Consider the following 26,895-nt stretch of genomic DNA (forward strand, 5'->3'; position numbering starts at 1 on the left):
CGGGGCCCTCCGGAGAGGTGGGACTTCGGCGATGCCGACGGAAATGGCCTCGGGGGTTGAGAGGTTGCGTGAGGGACTGGCAGGCGCTTAACCAATGGGACCAGCGGCTTGGGGCGGATGTTGCTTCCTATTGGTGGCGGGTGGGCGCGCTCAGCAGCCAATGAATCCGTCCAGGGGGCGTAGCGGTGACGTCGATTGCGGAGGAGGCCGCTTCGAATCGGCTGCGGCCAGCTTGGTGGTCTGGCCCAATCAGCGGCGTCCAACGAGCAGTGCTTCCGCCAATCGGCGGCCTCCACGACGGGGCTGGGGGGAGAGTATATAAGCGGAGAGGCGACGGCGCGGTCGACGCTGAGCCAGACATCACAGACTCACGGACGCGCTCGAATCGGCGGGTGTGAGAGGTAAGCGCCGCGGCCTGCCTGCCTGCCACACCGGCGGCCCTCCCGCCTGCCCCGGGCCCGGCGCCTCCTGACCCCGGGGCCCTGTCGCCCACAGGTCGGCGAGTCCGCGCTGCGCTCCCGTGCTGCGACCTGTGACCGGATTTCCTGCGACGTCCCGGGGATCTTGCTGCGACTGACGGGCCCACGGCGCCAGCAGGATGAAGCTCTCCGTGGTGGCCGCGGTGCTGCTGCTGCTCGGCTCAGCGCGGGCCGAGGAGGAGGACAAGAAGGAGGACGTGGGCACGGTGGTCGGCATCGACCTGGGGACCACCTACTCCTGGTCAGTGGGCTTGGTTGCGGAGGGGGGGACGGGGCGTGGCTTCCCGGGCGGCGGCGGCGGCGGGCGCGGCGGGGTCCCGGGCCCGCGGCCCGAGGCGTGCGGATCCTCAATGTTGAGGGGGGGATTTTCTTCTCTTTCCGCCAGCGTCGGGGTCTTCAAGAACGGCCGCGTGGAGATCATCGCCAACGACCAGGGCAACCGCATCACGCCCTCCTATGTGGCCTTCACCCCCGAGGGGGAGCGGCTGATCGGCGACGCCGCCAAGAACCAGCTCACCTCCAACCCCGAGAACACGGTCTTCGACGCCAAGCGGCTCATCGGCCGCACGTGGAACGACCCGTCTGTGCAGCAGGACATTAAGTTCTTGCCGTTCAAGGTGAGCTCGGCGTTTCGCCACCCCCGTGGAGCGGCGGGGGCTGGGGGTGGGGGGAACCCGTGACTTGAGAAGTTGCTGCAGGGGCTGTGTCCGGCCCCGTGGCCCAGTGACCCGCCTTGGCCAGACCCCAACCCCGGCCTTGCATGTGTGACCCCACTCCCAGGGTTCCATTCCCAGCATCGCCCCCAAAAGGAAAAAAAAGGTTACTGGAAAAAAAAAAGTTGTTGATGCAACAGAGAGAGTTGTGGAGACGGGATACACAATTTTTACTTAATCATTTTTAGCATATTAACAAACGTGTTGTTTGGCTGGTGTGGAAGACAGGCCGACCCACCAAGAAACTTCACACAAATGGGTGAAAAGACTGATTAAAACTGAAGAGACTTGTCTGTTACAAGACACAAGTCCTTTTAATTATTTCTGGCCCTTATTTGGAAGGGGAGGGAAAAAACCAGACTTTGGGGATTAGAAAGTGGGTCTAAGGTGATCCTATTTTTTTTCCCCCTAAAAGTTGTTGAGCTGTCTTTGCTGACCATATCTGAAAGTGGTGATTTTTTTTTTAATATAGGTGGTTGAAAAGAAAACTAAACCATATATCCAAGTTGATATTGGAGGTGGGCAGACAAAGACATTTGCTCCTGAAGAAATTTCTGCCATGGTTCTCACAAAAATGAAGGAAACAGCTGAAGCTTACTTGGGAAAGAAGGTAAATATATCTAGAATAATGTTTGGCAATTTAATAGCATTCTGGGTTGACTATATTGTATAGATGTCTATGTCATTCTAATCCTTAGAACATGAATGATATTCATGTTTATCCATTTTGAGTGCTTTACTATAAGCCAGACAAAATACTAGTAGCATTTTGGTGTGCTATATATCTTCATACTTGCAGACTCATGTGTACAAACATATATTAAGTCCATCTTAAAAGCAAATAACGTTGAACTTATAGTTGATGTGTATTACAGTTAATGTGTTAAATTAACTTGGTCACTTCTCATTGTTCTCTTAGGTTACCCATGCGGTGGTTACTGTACCAGCCTATTTCAATGATGCTCAGCGCCAGGCAACCAAAGATGCTGGAACCATTGCTGGATTGAATGTTATGAGGATCATCAATGAACCGTGAGAGCTGGATTCAGGGGCTGGCCTATTTGCCAATTAGGAAGAATGTAAATTTGACTAAGGGTATTTCTTTTGTTTGCTTCCAAACAGAACAGCAGCTGCTATTGCTTATGGCCTGGATAAGAGGGAAGGAGAGAAGAACATCCTGGTGTTTGACCTTGGTGGGGGAACCTTCGATGTGTCTCTTCTTACCATTGATAATGGTGTCTTTGAAGTTGTGGCCACTAATGGAGATACTCACTTGGGTGGAGAAGACTTTGACCAGCGTGTGATGGAACACTTTATCAAGCTCTACAAAAAGAAGACGGGCAAAGACGTTCGGAAAGACAACAGAGCTGTGCAGAAACTCCGGCGTGAGGTAGAAAAGGCCAAGCGTGCCCTGTCTTCTCAGCATCAAGCAAGAATCGAAATTGAGTCCTTCTTTGAAGGAGAAGACTTCTCTGAGACCCTGACTCGGGCCAAATTTGAAGAGCTAAACATGGTAAGTTCCTTGGTTTTTGCTTTGCTAATAAAAGCCAAATTCTGAATTTGGGGCCATGCATTTAAGTAACTAGATAGCTTCTAGGTAGAATCTCCATCCTAACTATTCTTTTTATTCTAGGACCTGTTCCGTTCTACCATGAAACCTGTCCAGAAAGTGCTGGAAGATTCGGATTTAAAGAAGTCTGATATTGATGAAATTGTTCTTGTTGGTGGCTCTACTCGAATCCCAAAGATTCAACAGCTGGTTAAAGAGTTCTTCAATGGCAAGGAACCATCCCGTGGCATAAACCCAGATGAGGCTGTTGCTTATGGTGCTGCTGTCCAGGCTGGTGTCCTCTCTGGTGATCAGGATACAGGTAGGTCAATGGGCCAGCATTTTCTGTAGTGTTTCAGTAGCTTGATGAGAACAGTAATAAACTGTTGCTTTAGAAAGCAATAAAATAGGAGCAACAAGGTCATACAGATAATAAGGTTACAATGAGGACAAGACCTGGTGCTGGCCTCAGAGCCTTGGCATCTATTAAATATAAAATAGTTTTGCATAAAACAAAGCATATGGCAGGAAGATTAATATCCTATCCATGGGGACCCTGCTTGGTAGTGCTCCTGTGATTCCTGATTTCTAACTTGATTAATTTACCTTTGCCAGGGGATCTGGTTTTGCTTGATGTGTGTCCCCTTACCCTTGGTATTGAAACTGTGGGAGGTGTCATGACAAAGCTGATTCCAAGGAACACTGTGGTGCCCACCAAGAAGTCTCAGATCTTTTCTACAGCTTCTGATAATCAGCCAACTGTTACAATCAAGGTCTATGAAGGTAACTGGCTTATATTATATACTAACTATGCCATGGAATGTTTTTTAAAATGTGACAGTTTGATCTGGTGTTTGTTTGGGGGTGTGGGGGGTGTCACTCCTGGTTCTGCACTCAGGAATTACTCCTGGCAGTGCTCAAGGGACCATATGGGATGCCTGGGATGGAACCTGGGTAGGCTGTGTGCAAGGCAAATGCCCTATCTGTTGTACTGTCCCTGTTCTAGTGTTTGAAGTAGCTTAACTTTCTTGTTAGTTCCAGTTGCTGCCTCATACTGTGCTACTTGTAACTTTCAAAAGAGTATATTACCAGAGGCATCCAGGTGTGGTGCTTATAACAGCCAGTCATTTTGTTTGTGTGTAATTTCTAGGTGAACGACCTCTGACAAAAGACAATCACCTTCTGGGAACTTTTGATCTGACTGGAATTCCTCCTGCTCCCCGTGGGGTGCCACAGATTGAAGTCACCTTTGAGATAGATGTAAATGGCATTCTTCGAGTGACAGCTGAAGACAAAGGCACAGGGAACAAAAATAAGATCACAATCACTAATGACCAGAATAGGCTGACACCTGAAGAAATTGAAAGGATGGTTAATGATGCTGAGAAGTTTGCTGAGGAAGACAAAAGGCTCAAGGAGCGCATTGATACAAGAAATGAATTGGAAAGCTATGCCTACTCACTAAAGAATCAAATTGGAGATAAAGAAAAGCTGGGGGGTAAGCTTTCCTCTGAAGACAAGGAAACCATGGAAAAAGCCGTAGAGGAAAAGATTGAATGGCTGGAAAGTCACCAAGATGCTGACATTGAAGATTTCAAAGCTAAAAAGAAGGAACTGGAAGAAATTGTTCAGCCAATTATCAGCAAACTCTATGGAAGCGCAGGCCCTCCCCCAACCGGTGATGAGGAACCAACAGAAAAAGATGAGTTGTAGACACTGTTCTGCTAGTGGTGTAATATTGTAAATACTGGACTCAGGAACTTTCGTTAGGAGAAAATTGAGAGAACTTAAATCTCGAATGTAATTGGAATCTTCACCTTGGAGTGGAGTTGAAAATGCTATAGCCCAAGTGGCTGTTTACTGCTTTTCGTTAGCAGTTGCTCACATGTCTTGGGGAGGGGGGAAGAGGAGAAATTGGCTATCTTAAAGCGGGTCAAAAATAAAAAGCAATGTCGGGTTAGGGCATGTGTTTCTTGGAAATGTTCTATTTAACAACTGGGTCGTGTGCATCTGGTGTAGGAACTTTTTTTCTACCATAAAGTGACACCAATAAATGTTTGTTATTTAAACTGGTCTAATTTTTGTGATAACTTCTGATAAAGGCCTACTGTTTAAAAATCTGTTTGGGGAGGCAAGCACCCTAACCGCTGCACTACCGCTGAGCTATGTATGTGTTTTGGGAGTAAGAAGTTTGCAGGTGTTGAGATTAAAAACTATCCATTACTTCCAGGGAGTTTGCCTAATGTTTATCTAACTTTAGGAAAGACTTAAGAGATTGATCTACGGATCTTTCTTTAGATAAGGGCCATTTTACCACACCTGAGAGCAGTGTGATCTTGAACTTCTGTGAAATTTCATATTCTTTCTGGAGATGACCTTGGTGGTGTTTTATTACAAATACTTTATACCAGCTTGAGTTTTCTTTTTTTGTTTCTGGGCCACACTCAGCTGTGTTCAGGACTTATGCTTAGTTTTGTGCTCAGGATTTGAGTGCTCCCTGGTTTTTGTTAGTGTTGTGGTTCTACAATTTTTTTTGTTTTTCTTTTTTTGGGTCACATCCGGCGATGCACAGGGATTACTCTAGGCTTTGCACTCAGGAATTATCCCTGGTGGTGGTCAGGGGACCATAGGGGATACTGGGAATCGAACCTGGGTTGGCTGTGTGCAAGGCAAACACCCTACCCACTGTGCTATCACTCTAGCCCCCTCTACAACCTTATTGTTTAGAATTTTTTAGTTCATGGAGCCATGCCCAGTGCCATGTATTGACTGTGGACCAAACAGGAATTGGCCAGATAAAAGGCTAGTGCTTTAAATCCCTGTATTGTCTCTGTATCTTTCTTTTATGGAAGGAGGCACAGACTTTGTTGGGGGTGTGGGGTGGCGAGCACCTAAGGCCACTTCAAAGATATTCAATCCAGCAGTGTGGGAGCCAGTTTGGTGATCCTCGGAGTTGCTAGGCATGTGCTTACTCTTACTACTTGAGCCTTCTTTTTGTTTTGGATTTTGGTCCAAGATAACCATTGCTGTGATTAGGGTGCCTTTATTTTTTTGGTGTCGGGAGGACATCTGGTGATATTTAGGAATCAAGCCTGAAGCTCCTGCCTGCAAAGCTCTTGGAGTCATCTTTTCCATTATTCCATAATTTTCCACTAGTGTGTGTGTGTGTGTGTGTGTGTGTGGTTGCAGGGTATTGCTGGGACTTGAACCCAGGTTGTCTGCATGCAAAGCATGCACTTTACCACTGAGCCACACTCCTACACGCAGAGGTGCTCAGGGGCTACTACTCTTGGCTTGGTGGTCTGTGATCACTCAGGGTGGTGCTTGGGACCATGTGGTGTCAGGTTCCAACCTAGGCTTTGGGCAAGCAAAGTATGCACTTTGTGTTTTGTTTTTTTTCTTTTTCGGGTCACACCCAGTGATGTTCAGTGGTTACTCCTGGCTCTGCACTCAGGAATTACTCCTGGCCATACTTGGATCATATGGAATGCTGGGGATTGAACTCAGGTCAGCTGTGTGCAAGGCAAACGCCCTACCCTCTGTACTATTGCTCTGGCCCCAAAGTATGCACTTTACCTCCAATCCTCTACTGTTTAATTTTTTGTAGTCACACCCAGCAGTGCTCAGGGTTTCCTCCTGACTCAGCTTGGGGGTCAGTCCTGACGTCTTCAGGGGCCTTATGTGGTACCAGAGATGAACTCTGGGTCAGCTGCCTGCAAGGCGAGCACCAACCACTTTACCCTTTTGCTGTACTATTTCTCTGGCTCCCACATTAGCCTTTTGAGCCAATTTACTGGCCTGTGATTAATATTCTTGTATTTGATTTGTGAACCACACTTAGCAGTGCTCTGAGGCTACTCCTGGCCCAGTGCTTTTGGTACCATATGGTGCCAGGAACTGTCTGGCCTGCATGCAAACCATGCACTTAGCCCTTTTAGCTATTTCAAGAGCCCCTGGGATTAGTATCCTTCAGCAACCATAATTACTTGGTTGTGCTGAAAAAACCCTTATTAGGTTTCTGTCCTGGGCTACCATAACATTTTCTGCATATATATGTTTATGTTTGCATATATAAAACAAAATATCTTGGAATTATAAAATAGCTAAGATCATTTAATTTTTTTGAATGGAATGGATGTTTAAAGGTAATAAAGGGCCAGCGGGATAGTTAGTACAGTGGGTAAGGCTTTTGCCTTGCACAAGACTCAATTGCATAAGGCCTGGTTCAATTCCTGGCACTGTATAATCTAAGCACCACCAGAAGTAGCCTCTGAGTACTGCTATCTGGGGCCCAAATTGCACCCTCACCCCCAAATAAAAAAGAATAAATTAATAAAAAGTTTTATTAGTCCACAATAGTCACAATACAATCATCGTAGATTTCCCCTTCTGTATTCATCCCACCAAATACAAAACAGAGCAGTGTGTCATTCTGGCTCTTCTGGCTCTCCTGGCTCTCATCACCTTCGCTTGTTCCTTGGTCAGTGGGATTCCCCGTCTTAGCATCACCATTTAAAGAGACAGAATTTGTAGTTTTTTTCTCTGCAGCAGACATCACTGGCCAGGGAATGATACACATCGAATGGTCTAGGCGTCCAGCAGGTAGCAAAGTATCAAATCTAAGCAAGGTCCAGTGCTGCTTTTCTAGGTTGGGGAAGGGGACGGGGAGGAAAGGCTTCATTAAGAAATGTCCAGAATGACTGTTGCAGCAGCACATACATGAAACTTGGAATAGCAGCATGAGCCCTGTGTCAGGATGACATGCAAATTCACGAAGATTTGATGTTGAAAAAGAAAGATGGTGGGAGAGGGCAGACGAGCAGAGCAAGTAGGTGCTTGCCTTGCTTAAGCTGATCCAAATTGGATCTCAGACATCCTGTATGATCCCCTGAGCACTGCCAGGATTGATTCCTGAGTGCAAAGCTGGAAATAACCCTTGGGCATCGCTAGGTGTGATTCCCAAACCACAAACAACAACAAAAAGAAGGTGGGAGAGAGAGCTCAAAAAACTGTGAGTTGAGTGTGGTGAGTACATGCATTAATTACACACAGGCCCAGCTTTGATTCCTGGCAACCCATATGATCCTCCAACATTGCCAGGAGCAACTTCCAAGCACAGAGCCAGGAGTAGCCCTGAGCACAGCTTGATGTGACCCCAAAAAGAAAGAAGATCCCAAGGACCTAACAACTCTGTTCACTCCTATAGTCATTGCAGCACTATTCACAATAGCCAAAATCTGCAAACAGCCTGTGTCCAAGAACAGATGATAAAGAAGCTATGTTACTATTCAGCTATAAGAAAAGATAAAATGTAATTGCTGCTACAGAGCCAGATTTGAAGAGTATCATGCTGAGTGAGGTTAGACAGAGGAGAACAGGAAGGCAGGGGACACTGGGACAATGGCAGAGGAAAGAGGATACTCTGGTGAGGGAGGTGGTGTGGGAGTGATTTATGCAAGAAATCCTACCATTAACAGTATTGTAAAACCAGAGTGCCTAAACTGAAATAGATTTATTTTGTGGGGGCCAAATCCAGCAATGCTCAGGGGTTACTCCTGACTCTACTCAGGAATCACTCCTGGCAGTGCTTAAGGAGCTATATAGGATGTTGGGGATCAAACCCTGGTGGACTGTGTCAAGGCAAATGCCCTACCTGCCGAACTATCACTCTAGCCCCCTTAAATGATATGAACTTTTTTTTTTTGCTTTTTTTGGGTCTCACCTGGTGATGCACAGGGGTTATTCTTGGCTCTGCACTCAGGAGTTACTCCTGGAGGTGCTAAGGGAACCATATGGGGTGCTGGGAATCAAACCCGGGTGGGCTGCATACAAGGCAAACGCCCTACCCGCTCTGCTATCTCTCCAGCCCCCCCCCCCTTTTTTTTTAAAAGGAGGGGCCAGAGTGATAGCACAGAGGGTAATGTGCTTGCCTTGCACACAGCCAACCCAGATTTAATCCCCAGCATCCCAAAGGATCTCCGGAGCATCACCAGGATGTGATTCCTGAGTAGAGAGCCAGGAGTAACCCCTGAGCACTGTCAAGTATGGCCAAAGAAAAATAAATAAAAAAGGAAAAGCAGCGGGGGGAGGAAGGAAAAGAATGATTAGCTATACCAGCTGAGTGCTAAGGAAAATAGAAGATAAAAGGAAAAAAATCTTAACAGCGAATAAAAGCCAAACATAATGGCAGTATGACTGCTTTGATGATGCTCCTCTCAAACTTGGTTTTCACTCCTGAGTGTGGGGTGGAAGGACCAAGTTTGGTGAAAGGACAGCAACAGTCTCCCGAGACCTATCGAAGTCAGCAGTGAAAGGTGCTCACCGATGTGATACTGGTACAGTGTGTCCAGTGCTCCAGTGGGAGTCATTCCTCCAAAGATGTACAGGTGAGTCCCCACAGTCACTGCCGAGTGGGCAGCACAGCCTGTGGGCACTGCCCCGGTGGGATTCAGCCTCTGCCACTTCATGTCCCCTGCCAAGAAAAAGCGTTTGGGCTCAATTGGGTCTAGGATGTGACTTCAAACTTCTCTCCCAGAAACCCAGTCCCTAAAAGTCGGTTATTAAGGGCCTGAGAGGAGCTACAGCAAGGCCGAGGGTGCAGATGAATTACTGGGGAGAGCTTGAAATTCTGTTTGGGTGGTCGAGGTGAAGGTTGGGGGCCAGTTTGCTTGGCTATTTTTATATATTTTTTCACTTTTTTTGGTCACATCCAGCTATGCTCAGGGGTTACTCCTGGCTCTGCACTCAGGAATTACTCCTAACAGTGCTCAGAGGAACTATATTCGATGCCAGGAATTGAACCCAGATCAGCTGTGTGCAAGGCAAACACCCTACCTGCTGTACTATTGCTCTGCCCCTACTTTGCTTGCTTATTGATAACTGAACTAATATCCTGGAAATTTGGGGCATAATGGGGAATTGGACACTCCCTTTGGTTTCTTGAGGCCCACATGTCTGTGAGGTTCTAAGACTGTGTGCTTGTGTTAAATACTAAATTATTCTTTTTGTTTTGGGTGGGGGGAGTCTCCAAAAATCACCCAGTGGCTATTCTCAGCTATGTGCTCAGGGTCTGTTTGTTGCTTAGGGGGCCAAGCAGGTGCAGGAATTAAAGCTGGGCCTCCATTACACAGCATGTGCTCTAAGCCAATTTAGGTATCCCCCTGGCCCTAAAATACAAAATTAGTAGCACTGTAGCACTGTCCTCCCACGGTTCATCGATTTGCTTGAGCGGGCCCAGTAACACTGTGAGACTTGTTACTGTGTTTGGCATATCTAATACTTCACGGGTAGCTTGCCAGGCTTTGCCGTGCGGGCGAGATACTCTCGGTAGCTTGCCGGGCTCTCCGACAGGGGCGGAGGAATCGAACCTGGGCCAACTGGGTCGGCCACATGCAAGGCGAACGCCTTACCCACTGTGCTATCGCTACAGCCCACAAAATTAGTAATTATTATTATCATTGCTTCTGGGTCTTACCCGGCAATGCTCAGGGGTTACTCCTGGCTCTGCACTCAGGAATCACTCCTGGCGGTGCTTGGGGGACCCTATGGGATGCCGGGGATGGAACTCAGGTCAGCAGCATACAAGGCGAGTGCCCGACGTGCTGTACTATTACTCTGGTCCCACAAAATTCTTTAGAAAGAAACTTTGAGTTGGTTTTGTTTCCGCTCTTGGACTACACCTGACAGTAGCTCAGAAGCTCCTCTTGGTTACTCTTGGCTCTCTGCTCAGGAGACTATTCATGGTACCGGTGACTGAGCCATGTGCAAGCCAAGTGCCTTAACCACTGCATCGCTCTCCAGTTCCAGTTCCAACTTTAAGCTGATACTTGACAACTTAAATATCTTGTTGAATTGACACTTCAAAGATCTTGTTCACTTAAATCTCCTAACAATGCTATGAAATGGATCAGAGAGGGAAAGACAATTGCCAGTGATTACACAGCTAAGCTAATGGAAGAGTGTGTATGCGTGTAAGTGTGTGTGTGTGTGTGTGTGTGTGTGTGTGTGGCAGGGGAGGGGGACAGGGGCTTCCGGGGCTGTTCCTGGCAGTGTTCAGAGACTGTGGTCATGGGCCCTAAACCTTCTGCATAGCTGTAGTCCACTGAGCTCTCAAACCGCAGAGCTGTATTCAGATCTCCGTTCTCTGGACTCTAATGTACTGCTCACGGTCTTCTTCCCACTTACTTATTCTTGGGGATTTCCTTTCTAACGAGCATGCAAATGCTAGATTCTAGGCTGGGAAAGCTCACCGGAGAAGACAAGAAAGAGAAGCTGCTAAAACGAGTACCTGGGGCTGGAGCGATAGTATAGTGGGTGGGACTTTTGCTGGCAGGCGGTGCGATTCCCGGCATCCTATATGGTACCGCAAGCACTGCCAGGAGTAATTCCTGGGCACAGAACTAGAAGTAACCCCTGAGCATTGCCCCGGATGTCACCCAAAACGCCAAAAAAATTTCCCCCAAAAAACCCCAGAAAGCCCCCCAAAATCTAGTACCTCAGCACAAGAGAAAAGGACTTCCTCTTAAAAATAAATCGTACTGGGGCTAGAGCAATAGTATAGGAGTAAGGTACCTGCACTGCACATCGCTCACCCTGATTCAATCCCAGCACTGCGTATGGCTGTCCCCTCCCAGTCCTGCCAGGAGTGATCCCTGAGCACAAGCCAGGAGTAAGCCCTAAGGACTGGCAGGAGTGGCTCTCCCAAAGAAAAGCAAGCGGGGGTGGGATGGATGCTGGAGCAATAGCTCTACAGGCAGACAACCTCGTTTTCCTTTTCCTTTTAAAATTTATTTAGTACCACGAAGCTACGAAGTTATTCATGAATGGGTTTCAGGCATTCAATGTTTAAATATCGATCCCTTTATGGGGTCCACTTCCCTCCCCCAAAGCGCCCCCCCCTCATTTGCCTCCCACTAATCTGTTTCTACAAGAGGTGGTCTCTCCCTCTCTCTCTCTATATATATATATGTGTGTGTATATATATATATATATATATATATATAGTGCTATATATAGCACTGTGGTTTATAGTACCGTTGCTGACAGGGTTTCATATATTAACACTTGACCATCTTTCAGCACCTCCTCCTCCCAGCTGAGTGCTTCCTTCCACTATCAGTATTGCCTCCACTGCTCCCCCACCCTATTCTCTCGTCTCCCCCCCAACCCCCACCTTGACTGGTTTTGGTTTCCTGATGAATACCAGTCCTTCTGTTCTTTGTAAGAAACCCAGTTTGGTCCCTGGAACTGCATGGGTCCCTGGACAGAGAGCTGAAGCAGCCCCTGAGCATTGCTGGATGTGGCCCCCAAACCACACACACAAAAGTAAATTTTTAAAAAGTAAGCATGACAGAGGCGAGGGAGTCAGCTCAATGGGTGGAGGGCATGTTCTGCGTCCAGGAGGACTATGTTTGATCTCCAGTACCATGAGGACTGAGCACCACCAGGAGTGCCCCCGAGCACCATAGGTGTGCCGCCGCCTGCCCCCCCAAATAACAAAAACAAGCATCCGACCTCATTTGAGCCACCTGCCAGGGATAGTTTTGTGAAGAGATTTTCCATCTGTCAATGTAAGGACTGAGAAGCTCCTCCCAGTCCAGCCCAAATTCTATCCCGTTTGGGACTCAGCCAGTATCTTCCGGCCTCAGCTGCCGCGTTGGACACCCACTCCTGGGCAGGGCACAGGGACACGGCCCAGCAGTTCTCGTCCCTTCTGCCCCACAGCCCGCTTCTTGGGGTCTGGAGCACAGCACATGCTCCATTTTCATCTGTTCATCAGCAGCAGAGATGTGCTTGTTGCCCTCTTGCTGCAGTGCTGCTGAGAGCGTGAGCAGGGGGACAAAAAGGGAGTGTCCCCGCTCTGTGAACAAGGCCAGACTGGCCAGGGCATATTTGTCCTTCAGATACTTTAAGGCTGTCTAGAGATATAGTACAGTACATGGTTGACCTGGGTTCAATCTTTAGTATCCCATATGATCTCCTGACGTCCGTCAGGAATGATTTCTGAGTGCAGGTGTAGCCCTCTCCCTCACTCCCAACCCCCCAAAAAAGAGACATTTCAAGGCGACCCTCATGTCTTCCCTAACTTTCCCATTCCGGGGTGGTTCATCGTTTACCATAAAAATTCTGGTCAACACCTCCCCCCACAACAGACACATTCTAGGAATTATCCCCCATTCCCTCATGGACATGAATTCAATGGTTAATGTTCGTAAGAAATCCAATCAGGGAACATAAAAGCTGAATGAGCGCTAATGAGAGGAGGCTGGCTGTGTGCCGGAGACAAGGCTCAAAGGAGCGAGTGTGACACATGCAGGAACACCAGGTCTGGCCCTGGGTACCAGAGTTCACGGCACTGCCAGGGGTGCCCCTAAGCACTGTGCTGGCCCTATGCCCATCCAAAAAAAATATATTGCGTTGGTAAAAGGATGAAAGATAAATGGTTGGGTATATAGCATTTCGAAAGCAACTGCTTCTATTGTTTTTATTATTATTATTATTATTATTATTATTATCGTTCAAGCAGGATTTAACAGAATCTGGTGAATATTTTTCTGCTGGCTGTTATTTATACTTGTGAACAAAGCTATCCTCCATCAGAAGAATTCACTCCCTCACTCATTCTTTCATCTGTATATTTTCTGGTGTGGGGAGCCAGCCCAGGGCCACTTCCATGTAAAGCACGAGCTCAAGCACTGAGTTACGTTCCTGGTAAAGCACTCCTTTAAAAAATTATTGGGCACAGCTTCTGTGCCCAGGGTTTACTCCTGGCTCTGCACTCAGGCACCAGTCTTGACAGGGCTTGGGGGACCATCTGGGATGTCAGGAATTACACCTGGCATCCAGGTCAACTGTATGCAGGGCAAATGCCCTACTACTGTACTATCTCTCCAACCCCACAAAGCATATTTTATGTCTTTCCAGGCAGACAAGTTCCCATGCCCTGTACCCAACTTACTTATATCAATGCAGTGGAGATCATCATAGAATCTGTCCCCTGACAAGCCACCGTGGATGAAGAGCTTTGTCCCAGCTGCCACCATCACGTGGCCGTGCCTGTGGGCAGGAGGGTTTCCAAGTGTCTCTGGCTGTGACCAGGTCAGAGTACCTAGGAAAGCAAATTCAAGGACACCAGATGACAAAGCTAGGAAGCCAGAACATATAGAGTTCAGGCAAGTTTCACTTCCGGGAGAGCAGAACTGCTCCAAGCAAAAAGTGAACTCAGGGTCATTTGTTCCAATTCACCAACCTGCATAAAGCTTCTAGTACATCTAGACACTTCCAAGGCTGGAGGACTCACTAAGATACCTGCCCTTCCTGCAGGGCATTGGAAAACCATGTCTAGCTTTGAATTTAAAAAGAGCTTTTCTGGGGCTGGAGCAATAGCACAGTGGGTAGGGCGTTTGCCTTGCATGCGGCTGACCGGGGTTCAACTCTCAGCATCCCATATAGTCCCCAGAGCAAGCTAGGAGTAACTCCTGAGTGCAGAGCCAGGAGTAACCCCTGTGCATTGCCAGCTGTGACCCAAAAAGGAAAAAAAAAAACACCTTTCCTTAGAGAGCTTGATAGTATGAGGAAGGCTCATACCTTGTACACAGTCACAGTCAACCCGAGTTCTATTTCAGTGCCATGTATGGTCCCTGAGCACCCTGAGCACACAAACAACGGGGGTGGGGGGGGATGCAGGAGACTCTCAGTAGCACAGTATAGAACTAAGATTGGAAAATGGAATTTGTTTATTTATTTTTGCTTTTTGTGTCACACCCGGCGATGCACAGGGGTTACTCCTGGCTCATGCACTTAAGAATTACTCCTGGCGGTGCTCAGGGATGCTGGGAATCGAACCCAGGTCAGCCCGTGCAAGGCAAATGCTCTACCCACTGTGCTATCGCTCCAGCCCCTGGAAAATGGAATTTGGATGCAAAATCAGGTTATTTCTCTAAATAACTGTGTGCCCTTGTAGCAACTATTTCTGTTTTTGTAGCAACTATTTTTGTTGCTATCACTGTGAAGTATAAAGATAATATTTGGGGTCCAGAGAGATAGCGTAGTGAGTAGGGTACTTGCTTTGTACAAGGCTGACCTAGCATCAATCCCCAGTACCCCATATGGTCTCCTGAGCCTTCCAGGAGTGATCCCTGAGGGCAAAGCCAGGAATAAACCCTGAGCACAGTCAGGTGTGGACAACCTTCTCCTTTACCCTCACCTCCACAAAAAATAGAATACCTTGTCATTCCTACCTCTCTAGGTTGAAAATACAGATTAAACGAGATAATGTACATAAAATTCATGAAGAATACTGGCCAGTACTAAGAATATGAGGACTGAATATGGTCATTATCCTAAAAGTAAAGATACATCCACCTAATTGGCAGTCTTGTACAGCTTCAAATTTATATATGTAGAGGGGGCTGGAGCAATACATGGGTAGGGCATTTGCCTTGCACACAAACGAACAGGGTTTGTTCCCCATAATCCCATATGGTCACCTGAGTACCATCAGGAGTAATTCTGAATGCAGAGCCAGAAGTAACCCCTGAGCATTGCTGGGTGTGACACAAAAAGCCAAACAAAAAAAATTATATATGTAGAGAAAATTCTTGAAAATGAATCATTTCAACAAATCAGGCAGGTCTTGGGGTCTTGTAACAGCTGGAGAGATTACTCAGTGGGCTTTGTGCATGCTATAATGTGCATGCAGGAGACCCAGGCTTGATCCCCAGCACTGCATGGTCCCCCAAGTACTATAGTGAATGAGTCCTGAGCACAGAGCCAGGAATAATGTTGATCAGTTCTAGGCATAGTCTCAAAGCAATCAAAAACCACAAAAATAGGGCTGGAGCGATAGCACAGCGGGTAGGGCGTTTGCCTTTCATGCGGCCAACCCGGATTCAATTCCCAGCATCCCATATGGTCTCTGGAGCACTGCCACGAGTAATTCCTGAGTGCATGAGCCAGGAGTAACCCCTGTGCATCGCTGGGTGTGACCCAAAAAGAAACAAACAAATAAACAAACAAAAAAACTCACAAAGATATAAGTATTACTTCTGAACTGGAGAGATTGTACTTGCGCATGGCTGACCTGGATTCTATCCCTGGCACCCCAATAGTCCCGTGGGCACTGAACCAGGAGTAAGCTCTGAGCATTGCCAGGTGTGGCCTAAAATCAAAAACAAAACGGGAAATATAACTTTTTTGGTATACTGTTTTGTGAAAGTGTTTGAGACATGCTCTGCATGCAGGAGTCACATGTTTGAACCCTGGCACTATATGGTTCCCTGAGCACTGCTGAGAGAGTGACCCTCGAGAACTGAGCTGGAAGTAGCCCTTCAGCACCACTAGGTATGTCTGCTCTGCCCGCTGCCCTCCCCAAAATAAAGAACAGAAAGCCTATTTGAAACAAGGTCTGCCAATTTCTATTTGAAGAACCGTTTGTGGTGTGCCTGAGTGTTGTTAATAGCACTCTCGATGCTCTAAGGAGTACGAGCTGCAGTAATCCGAGAAGGTTTATGCACAAACACTATCAGAGAACTGGGAATAATCTAAATCCAGCAGAAGTGAGCCGCGGCATTTGTGCAATAGTCACGCTAGCTCATTGTACATTTAGTTATTTATCTTGAATTTTTTTTGGGGGGGGGAACCTCCTGGTGATGCTCGGAGGCTAGATGTGGGACACTGGGGAGATGAACTTGTGACCACACACTTGCAAGGCGGGTGCCTTGAGTTCTGCATGGTGTTTCCAGGCCCAGAATACTATGCATTTATTAAACATCAAAGACTTCCCGATTACAGGGGAAAAGTTTAGGTGAAAATTACAGGATACAGGGCCGGAGAGACAGCTCAAAGGGCAGAGTGAATCCTTTGCGTGAGGGAGGCCTCAATTTGATCCTGGCACCGCCTGGTCACCTGAGCACCATCAAGAGTCATGCCAAGAATTTCTCTTCTTTCAGTTCCTTTGTCTCCACGGAGCAAACAACACTGACAAAAACCTACCTTCGAAGGGCTAGAGCATTAGTTCAGCAGGGAGGGAGCTTGTCCTGCATGTAGCAGACCTGGGTTTGATTCCTGGCACCCAACATGGTCCCAGGAGTGATCCTTGAGCACAGAAACAAGAGTAAGCTCTAAACACTGCTACATGTGGGCCCCTCTGATGCCCCAAAACAGGCATGAAAAAGTCTGGAAGGAGATGTGGGAAACTGTTTACAGTGCTTTTTTTCTGACTGGGGAGAGGGAAGGAAAGGTTAAAATTGACCTTGTTTCTTTATAAAGCGTACTGCTGGGCTGGAGAAGTGGTGTGAGGGCTTAGGTGCTTGCTTCACACATGTGACCCTGGTTTGACCTGGGCCACCAGGTGGCTCCTTGAGCACCGGGAGAGAGCTGCCATTTCTGGCCCAACCATGACACAGAGGTTGAGCCGAAATTATTCTGTTTAAATTTTATTCTTTTTGCTTTGGGGCCACATGAAGCTCAGTACTTGGATGTTGCTCCTGGCAGAGTTCAGGGCTCAAACTCAGGTTCCAATAAGCAAAGCATGTGCTCAAGTCCTTTGGGCTAGCTCTCCAGCTCTGTTTAAGCTTCTTCTTCTTTTTTTTTGGGGGGGGTCACACCCAGTTATGTTCAGGGGTTACTCCTGGCTCTGCACTTAGGAATTACTCCTGGCAGTGCTTGGGGGACCATAAGGGATGACAGGGATAACATCTGGGTCAGCCGCATGCAAGGCAAATGCCCTACCTGCTGTACATCGCTACGGCACTCTGTTTAAACTTCTAAAGTGATCATTTAGAGGCCAGAGTTATAGTACAGGGAGTAGGGCATTTGCCTTGCACGGGGCCAACCTGGGTTCAATCCCTGGTATCTGATATGGGTCCCTAAGCCCTGCCAGGAATAATTCCTGAGAGCAGAGCATTGCTGGGTGTGAACCTCCCCCCCCCCCCAAAAAAAAACCCCACAAGAACAACAAATAAAGTGATCATTTATAACTTTTTAAATGAAACTTTGCTGTGAGAAGCAAATTAGTCAGGACACTCAGCCAGGGCATCATTTTTCTAACCGTGACCAGGAAGCCCCCCCCCCCCCCCCGCCCACCAGCCTGCCCTCTCATACTTGCGTCAAACACATGCAGCTTCTCATCCTGCACGGGCTGGGCGCCTCTCTCTCCGCCCCCAAAGACAAACAGCTGGTTTCCAATAGCTGCTGAAGAGGTGTGGAATGTTCTCGGGGATGGTGGGGGGCTGGACACCTCTGGCACGGTCCAAGCCCTGGTTTCTGGTGGAGAGAAGAGAAGGCACCAAAAATATTCAGGTTGAGGGAGTTTCTCACCTTGACTCGGGCTGGGATGGGTCACCTTTCAATAGCACAGTACACAGGAATCTTTGGTGGCAAGAATCTCATGCCACCAACCTCAGGAGGGGGAGGGTTGCAATACTTAGAATGTGCCCACATAGATTTAAACTACCACCACTGGAAAGTCACAAGTCCAATTAAGAATGAGGCCAGGGAGCTAGAGAGACAGTACAGCAGTAAGTTTTGCCCATGGCTGACCTGGTTTCAATCCCCAGCACCACATATGGTCCCCAAGCCCTGCCAGGAGCTGGCTGGGGCCTGAGCGCAGAGCCAGGAGTAAACCCTGAATACAGCTGGTGTGGTCCAAATACCAAACAAGGGGCTGGAGCGATGTGGCCCAACCATGCCACAGAGGTTGAGCCCAAATTATTCTGTTTAAATTTTATTCTTTTTGTTCTGCTTTGGCTTACAGTGGGTACAGTGGGTAGGGCGTTTGCCTTGCATGTGGCCAACCCGGGTTCAATTCCCAGAATCCCATATGATCCCCTTGAGCACTACCAGGAGAAATTCCTGAGTATAAAGCCATGAGTAAATGCTGTGTATTGCTGGGTGTGACCCAAAAAGAAAAACAACAACAGTCATGGTAAACAACAAAAATCCTCCCAAAACAACCTAACGCCCCAAAGCAAAAAGAACAAAGAGTAATACAGGAGGTAAGCACTAGCCTTGCATGCGGCTGCAGTGGTCAGGAATCTGGTTCAAATTTCCAGCACCATATATGGTCCCCTAAGCAATGCCAGGGCTAGATCCTGAGCACTGACCCAGGAATAGCCCCTGAGCACTGCCAGGTGTGGATGTCCCTCCATCCGCCAAAAATAAACAAAAATAAATAAATTAATACACCAAAATTAAAAAAAAAAACAAACAGAAACAAAAAGAATGAGGCCAGGGAGGAGAGAGAGTTCAATGGGCTGAGCACATACTTGCATGCAGAAGGTCTGGTTTGGTTTCGTTTTTGGCCCTTCTGGGTGGTTTCTCAAGGCTTGTGGTTACTCTTGGCTCTGTGCTCAGTGATCATTCCTGGCAGACTCAGGAGACTCTATGGGGATCTAACCGTGGTCAGCTTGTGCCAGGCAAAAGCCCTGCCCGCTGAACTATTTCTCCGGCCCAGAAGGCCTGGGTTTGATCCCCAGAACGTGGGTTCCCTGAGCACAGAGCAACCTACAGACACAGAGACGGGAGAATCTCTGGGCACAGTTAGGAAAAACAACCAGGGAAAAAAAAAGAATGAGTCAATTTGTTGGGTAGGGTGTTTGAACATCTTCTCTGCCCTCTGCCTCTTTCACTGACTGACCCACTCTGCCACGTGGCCATTCAGAGAAGCCCTGAATCTGCCCAAATTCCTTCCCATTGTCACTGTAACTGTTCTCCCGTTGTTCATGGATTTGCTCGAGCGGGCGGGCCCAGTAACGTCTCCATTGTGAGACTTGTTACTGTGTTTGGCATATCGAATACAACACGCACGGGTAGCTTGCCAAGCTTTGCCGTGTGGGCGAGATACTCTCGGTAGCTTGCTCGGCTCTCCGAGAGGGGCAGAGGAATCGAACTCCAGTCGGTCATGTAGGCCGTGTGCAAGGCAAACGCCCTACCGCTGTGCTATCGCTCCAGCCCTCCTTCCCATTAGATACTGGAAATCAATGTGCCAAATTCCCCAGGACATGTGGCTATTAAAAGAAAAGACGACAATATTATTACTAGGTCAGTAGCACTAATAACAATCCCCACTAACAGTTAGCACTCAGTAATGACCAGTTCCCTGACCTTACAGATAAGGGAAATTATAGCAGAGACAGAGCAGGTCACCTGTGGAAGGTGACATAACTACGTTGGAATTCTAATTGTTTCGTAATAGCTTGGCATTCATGGTCCCCTGAGCGCCATTGGGAATAACCCGTGAGCAAGAGCTCAGGAGTATCCCTGACCTCTGGTTGAGGCAGAAAACCAAACCAAACCAAACTAAACAAAAGAAATCCAAGATACCAAACAACGCTTTTGTGATGTTTCTGTGACTCAAACCTGAGCCTAGAGACCAACTAAGTTTTGGACCCTAGCCAAAGCAAAATGTCTCTACTGCTACAGGTCTTGGGGTGTGTCTTGGATTCAGGAAAGTCAGAAGATCCACATATAGGGGCAGAAGATTCTAGTGAGTGATACAAATAATCAGAAGGGAATCTAAGTCATTTGAGAGAATGGCGTTAATAACTGAAATAACTAACAATTCATTGAGCATGTTTCGTATTTCTAGGGCATGCTATCGAATGACAAACTAGGTGAGAAAAAGAATCTTGTGGAAAATCAATTACTTTGATGGGAGCTTTCCAAATTCTTACTAAATTTTATTTAAAATGTATTAAAAAAAGAAAAGAAAAAGAAAAATAGGGGCGATACTGGGGACATTGGTGGTGGAAAATGTGCACAGGTAGAGGGATAGGTGTTCAATCATTGTATGACTGAAACTCAAACATGAAAGCTTTGTAACTGTATCTCTTGGTGATTCAATTTAAAAAAATTGTTTTTGGGAGGGTCACATTCAGCAGAGGGATCATATGTGGTGTTGGGACACCATCATTGGCTGCCCACAGCCAGGGCACCAGAACTGATTTCTGTCTGTCTATCACTCAAATAAAGATATGTTTTTTTTGTTTGTTTGGTTTGTTTTGGTTTTTGGGTCATACCCTGCAGTGCCCAGGGATCACTCCTGGCAAACTCAGGGTACCATAAGGACTGGAGAGTTCAGAAGGTGAGGCACTTGCTCTGATCTGAACAGGCACTTTGTGACCCTCGTTCAGATTCCCAGCATCACATCTGAATGTGACCCCTCCCTAAAAAAAATTATAGGGCAGAGAGATAGTATAAAGATTAAGCTGCACAAAGTCTACCGAGAGTATCCCGCCCACACGGCAGAGCATGGCAAGCTCCCCGTGGCGTATTCGATATGCCAAAAACAGTAACAATAACGGGTCTCATTCCCCTGACCCTGAAAGAGCCTCCAATGTAAGACAAGTAAGGAGAGGCTGCTAAAATCTCAGGGCTGGGATGAATGGAGAAGTTACTGCCGCCTGCTCGAGTAAACTGATGAACAACAGGATGACAGTGATACAGTGATAATGGTAAAAACCTGAACACAAATTTTTTTTATCGTCTGGCATCAACTGGACTATAATGCGGAAAACGAAAAATTATGCAAGAATTCAAAATGGTGTTAAAAGAGGTAGGTTGTTTTTTCTTTTTTTGGGGGGCGGGGTGTCTGCGCCATACCAGGCAGTGCTGCTGAGGGTTTACTTCTGCCTCTATGCTTAAGGATCACCCCTGGCAGGCTGAGGGGATCATATGAGGTCTAAGGGGCTGGGGATGGAACCCAGTTCCACCATGTGCAAGGCAAAGGTCCCACCCACTGTATTGTCGATGCAGTATTTTGTTTTGTTTTTGGCCTTTTTGGGTCACACCTGGCGATGCTCCTGGCTATGCACTCAGAAATTACTCCTGGCGGTGCTCGGGAGACCATATGGGATGCTGGGAGCTGGGAATCGAACCCGGGTCGGCCACGTGCAAGGCAAACGCCCTACCCGCTGTACTATCGTTCCAGCCTGCTGCACCCTCTTAAAAGTTTTTTTTCTTTCTTTTCTATTAAAGTTTTTCATTAAAAAAATTTATATTTATTTTGGTTTTGGGGTCACACCTGGTGTTGCTCAGGGATTATTCCTAGCGGTGCTAAGGGGACCGCATGGGATGCCATGGATTGAACCTGGGTCACGCTGCCAGGCAAACACCCTAACCACTGTACTATTACTCTGGCCCCAAAGTTTTAATTTTTCTCCACATCCCACAGTCCTCAGGAGCCATTACTGATTCCTTGGTCAGGAGACACACCTGGTGGTGCTCTGGGGGCCAGATGTGAATTTGTACCATTGTCTCTGTCACAGCCATGTGCAAGTCCAGTGCTTTAACCTAAGTATTATTTCTCTAAGTATAAATGTCCCAAGAAATCATTTAACAGAAGATCATTTCTGCAGTGACTAGGAAATTAAAAAGGAATGTTATGAGAGTGTGAAACTGGTAAAACAATATTTCCCACTTAGAAAAATGCAAAGGAAATAGGAACATTATTAATAGCCTTATCTTTGGAGCTGGAGCAGTAGTAGAGCAGGTAGGGCACTTGCCTTGCATATGGCTGACCTGGGTTTGATCCCTGGCACCCCTGATGGTCCCCCAAGCCCACCAGGAGTGATCCCTGAGTGCAGAGGCAGAAGTAATCCCAAAGCACTGCTGGGTGAGGCTAAAAAAAAAAAAAAAAAAAAAAAAGAAAAAACCTCATTGTCACAGGGTGATAGATAGCTCATGCCCACCCATTGGCACTTTTTAAATATCTTATATCATAACAAGGGCTGGAGCAATAGCACAACGCAGGGTGTTTGCCTTGGGCGCAGCCAGCCCAGCGGAGCTGGGTTCGATTCTTCCGCCCCTCTTGGAGAGCCTGGCAAGCTATCGACAGTATCTTGCCCGCACGGCAAAGCCTGGCAAGCTACCCGTGACGTATTCAATATGCCAAACACAGTAACAACAAGTCTCAAAATGGAGATGTTACTGGTCCTGCTCGAGCAAATCGATGAACAACGGGAAGACAACGGGAAGTGTCCCCTTTGAGACCCTGTATTCTGGGGCCCTGGGTTCCCAGTCTGGCCATCACTACCTTCTTTGCAACTTTAGGAAAGTCACTTCCTCTTGTTAGATCTAGGCTGCCCATTAGCCAAGACTGTCCTTGGAAATTCCACTGAGCTCTGACTTTTTTTGTGTGTGTGTGGTGGGGAGATGTCATACTTGATGATGCTCAGAGGTTACTCCTAGCTCTGCATTCAGGACTCACTCCTGGAAGTGCTCGGAGGACCCTATGGGATGCTGGGGTCGAACCCGGGTTGGCCACACGCAAGGAAAACTCCCTACCTGCTGTACTATATAGCTCTGGCCCCAGAGCTCTGATTTTCAAAAGGTGGTAACAGGGGCCAGAGAGGAAGTCCCAGGGACCAATCACATCACCAGCATTCATGCAGAAAGTGTGGGTCTGATCCCCAGCATTGCATGGGCCCCTAAGCGCTGCCAGGAGCAACCCCGGAGCACAGAGCCAGGAGTCGTCTCCAAGCACTGCTGGGAGTGGTCCCACCTCAGCCCAAAATACAAAAATGAAGTTGGTAACTGTAGGTATTACTAAAAGAGGACAAGGTAAGTTATTTTCAGAATCTGCTCCAAGTCAAAATAATTCTTTTCCATGATGTAAACAAAAATTAAAGGGACACACTGGAGTAATTCCAAAGAACTTGAGTTCAGGAACGGGAATTGGATTAATTACAGGGGTCCCTTGGCTACTCACCAGGATTGAGGACTTGCAGGCAGTTTCTATTTCCTGACTGGTCGGCACCTCCAAACACCCAGATATGGCCCGGTGTGCAGGAGGGAATGAAGCTGGCATGTTCATAGCGGGGTAGGAGTCCCTCTGCAGAGGCCAGATCCCACTGGTGTGTTCCTAAAAAACATTTCAGTTTGGGGTTTTGAGTGATTGTACTGATGGATCCATAGATTGGGGGGTGGGTAGAGAGAGGTTCAGAAGCGCAAGGTTCAGATCCCTCAGCGGGAATGAGGGGCAGGTATGTGACTTAGGGGATGAGCACAAGCTTTGCTGGGGAGGATCTGGGTTGGATCCTGGCACCAAATATAAATGAATAAGCAAATAAGGGGAATGCGGCTAACTCCAAAGAAATTCTGGAAACAACCTATCAGGGCAAACTACCTGATCCACAAACCCTCTTCTTGGAAAGGAAATCCTGGAAGATCTACACCTCCTTTTCTTGGGGTGCTACGTTCAGCAGTGCCCGGGGGCTATTTCTGGTGTTTGGATGTTAGTTTTGGTGGTGTCTGGGCAACCATGCAGTGTTGGAGATCAAGAAGCCAGGGCTTTCTGCACGCAAAGCATCAACTCAACCCCATTGAGTAATCTCGCTACTCTCAAACACCTTGGCTTTCTAAGCTTTGCTTAAATGGATCCAAGTGGTCACTTGACCCCAAATCAGATCCTCCGAAGAATCTGAAATTTAGAGATTTCTAGATAAAGACAGAAGATACTTTGGAGAGGAAAGGAAAGAATCCAAAAGTACAGAGAACAAAACATCTACAGAAAGCAGCAGATGTTTCAGAAGACAGTAAGGAGTGAAGTAGATTTGATTTTTACCTAGCACTGCTCGGAGACTACTTGGTTCTTTGGTTCCTTGATCAAACCTAGGACATCTGCATGCAAAGCATGTGCTCCAGCCCTTTGAACGGTCTCTCTGACCCTGGGACTCTGTTTTTCTTTTTTGCCGGGGCTGGAGCAATAGCACAACGGGTAGGGTGTTTGCCTTGCACGAGGCTGACCCGGGTTCAATTCCTCTGCCCCTCTTGAGAGCCCAGCAAGCTACCGAGAGTATCCTGCTCGCAAGCCAGAGCCTGGCAAGCTTCCCGAGGCATATTCGATATGCCAAAAACAGTAGCAACAAGTCTCACAATGGAGACGTTACTGGTGCCCACTCTAGCAAATTGATGAACTACGGGGAGGGCAGTGCTACAGTGCTACAGTGCTGATGGGGGGCTGGGGGAGTGGGGGGATGGGGGGAAGGTTGGTGGGTACACTCTGCAGTATTTGGATCATTCCTGGCTCTGTGTTCAGTAATCTCTCTTGGTGGTGCTTGGGGAGCCCTATAGGGTCCCAGGGGTTGAACCCCTCATGTGCAAGGGAAGTGCCCTACCCCCTCTATTATCTCTCCAACCCCTGGACCCTGTTTGTTTAGAAGTAGATGCAGGGCTGTAAAGATGGCTCAGATGTAGAACACTGTCTTCCATGGTGAGGCCCCGAGTTCAATCCCCAGCCCCCAAAATATTCATTTTTGTCCCAGCCCATTTCTTTTTTTAATATTAAAGTAAGAGTTGAGAAGAAACACAGAAGAAGAAAAGGAAATAGAAGAGATTTATCTTTTCTTTGTAGTCCTGCCTAAGAATCCAGGAGTTTTCAGGGAAAGTTCCTAATGAAAATAAGGTTTAATATTTAATCTCAGAATCTGAAAGAGCAACAGAAGCCACACGTCAATGAAAGAATCACTTGTCACTTGTATCACTTGTCATCCCGGTGATCAAAGATTTGCTCAAGCAGGCGCCAGTAACGTCTCGTTACAATGAAAGAAAGAGGCTTTTAAGCACTGGGCAGACTAAGTACAAAGCCTGAGGTCAGAGTTCAGGATCTGTTCAAGAAAAGGAAGGAGGGTCAGAGAGAGTAGAGAGGGTAAGGCACTTGGCTTGCATGTGGCTGACCCATCTGCTGCATCACACAGCCCCCAGTAAGACTGTGTAAGGAGTGACCCCAGAAGAGCTAGAAGTAGCCCCTGAGCACTGGAACAACTAATGCTCCCTCCAAAAAAATTTATACTCAGTTGTGATAAATGTATGTTTATATGCAAACATACATCTATATGTTTATTTTGTTTTGGGGTCATGCCCAGCAATTCTTGGTGTTTATTCCTACCTGTGCACTCAAGAATCACTGCTGGTGGTGTTTGGGGGAACCACATGGGATGCCAGGGATCAAACCCAGTTGCATGCAAGGCAAGTGCCCTACCTACTGCACTATCTCTCTAGCCCCTTACTGGTTTTTTTCTTTTTAATGTAATTTTGTTTTTGGTTTCGTTTTTGGACCACTCCTGGGGTTACCCCTGGCAGAGCTCAGGACTATGTGGGATAAAGACTGAATCCAGGCCTCATGCATGTTAAGCACTCAGTCCATTAAGCTATGTCTTCAGTCCCATATTTATATATTTTTAAAAATTGCTTATTTAGGGGCTGGAGCTATAGTATAGCAGGTAGGACATTTACCTTGTACATGGGAGGCCAGGTTTTGATCCCTGGCTTCCCATATGGTCCCCCAAGGCCACCAGGCGTGATCCTGAGAATAGAACTAGGAGCAAGCCCTGAGCACTGCCAGGTGTATCCTCAAAACCACACACACACACACACACACACACACACACACACACACACACCACCTATTTTTGACAAGTCACCTGTTTTTCAAGCTGGAGAGTTAGTATAGCAAGTAGAGCGAATCCTGAGTGCAGAGCCAGGAGTAACCCCTGAGTATTGCCAGGTACGAGCCAAAAGCAAAATAAATAGATAAATAAAAAGTTTGTTTATTTTTGATGAGTCACTTCTAATGGTGTTCCACATCACCAGAACCACACCAAGTGCTTGGAGGACCATGCAGTGCCAAGGATCAAACTCAGAGCCTCGCATATGCCGCTCATGAGCCATCTTTGGTCCTCTGATTTGTATTTTGGACAACACTTAATGGCTAGGTATGAAAAATATACTTAAGTATATTAAGTATAAGTAGGGTAGACTTAGAAGCAGGAAAACAAAAGGAGACTATTGACAGAGTCTAGTTGAGAGGAAAGAAAATGAAGAGACAGGGGCTGGCTGGAATACAGCACAGTAGGCAGGATGCTTGCCTAGCGCATGGCCCATATGAATTTGATCCCCGACATTCCACCTGGCTCCCCAAAAGCTGCCAAGAGCGATCCCTGAGTGCAATGCCAGGAACAAGCCCTGAACACAGAGGAGTGTGGCCCCCTCCCCCCTCAACAAAAAAGAAAAAATAAAAAAACAACAAAAGGACAGATATGGATAAACAGATGTTTAGGATCTGGTGGTCAACTGGCCCTATTAATCTTTGAAAAAGGAAGTGGCAGTGAGTGACAGTCAGAGATAGCTCAAAGGCGGAGCCAGAGTGATAGCCCAG

At 47.3% G+C, this 26,895-nt stretch overlaps 3 protein-coding genes across 3 annotated transcripts in view; 2 read left to right on the forward strand and 1 right to left on the reverse strand.

Annotated features, from left to right (window-relative positions):
- Positions 1 to 26,895, forward strand: part of PPP6C (protein phosphatase 6 catalytic subunit) — a 95,650-nt gene that overhangs the window by 23,123 nt on the left and 45,632 nt on the right. The gene's annotated exons all lie outside the window — the stretch shown is intronic.
- On the forward strand, positions 315 to 4,814 carry HSPA5 (heat shock protein family A (Hsp70) member 5). Its single transcript, XM_056138686.1, has 9 exons — positions 315 to 401; positions 496 to 720; positions 865 to 1,096; positions 1,665 to 1,802; positions 2,112 to 2,224; positions 2,315 to 2,705; positions 2,826 to 3,063; positions 3,357 to 3,524; positions 3,892 to 4,814. Exons 2-9 carry the CDS (start codon positions 599 to 601, stop codon positions 4,452 to 4,454), a joined length of 1,965 nt encoding a protein of 654 aa, XP_055994661.1. The 5' UTR covers positions 315 to 401; positions 496 to 598; the 3' UTR covers positions 4,455 to 4,814.
- The window catches only part of RABEPK (Rab9 effector protein with kelch motifs), a 29,726-nt gene continuing 9,917 nt past the window's right edge, over positions 7,087 to 26,895 (reverse strand). The window contains exons 4-8 of the mRNA XM_056138688.1: positions 23,449 to 23,601; positions 17,844 to 18,005; positions 13,699 to 13,848; positions 9,064 to 9,213; positions 7,087 to 7,385 (exon numbers count right to left, since the gene is read on the reverse strand). Of these exons, the coding sequence (XP_055994663.1) occupies positions 7,087 to 7,385; positions 9,064 to 9,213; positions 13,699 to 13,848; positions 17,844 to 18,005; positions 23,449 to 23,601 (914 nt within the window). The remainder of the gene's footprint in view (positions 7,386 to 9,063; positions 9,214 to 13,698; positions 13,849 to 17,843; positions 18,006 to 23,448; positions 23,602 to 26,895) is intronic.

The sequence above is a fragment of the Sorex fumeus genome, unplaced genomic scaffold, assembly GCF_029834395.1.
Source record: "Sorex fumeus unplaced genomic scaffold, SorFum_2.1 ptg000129l, whole genome shotgun sequence".
NCBI classification, from domain to species: Eukaryota; Metazoa; Chordata; class Mammalia; order Eulipotyphla; family Soricidae; genus Sorex; species Sorex fumeus.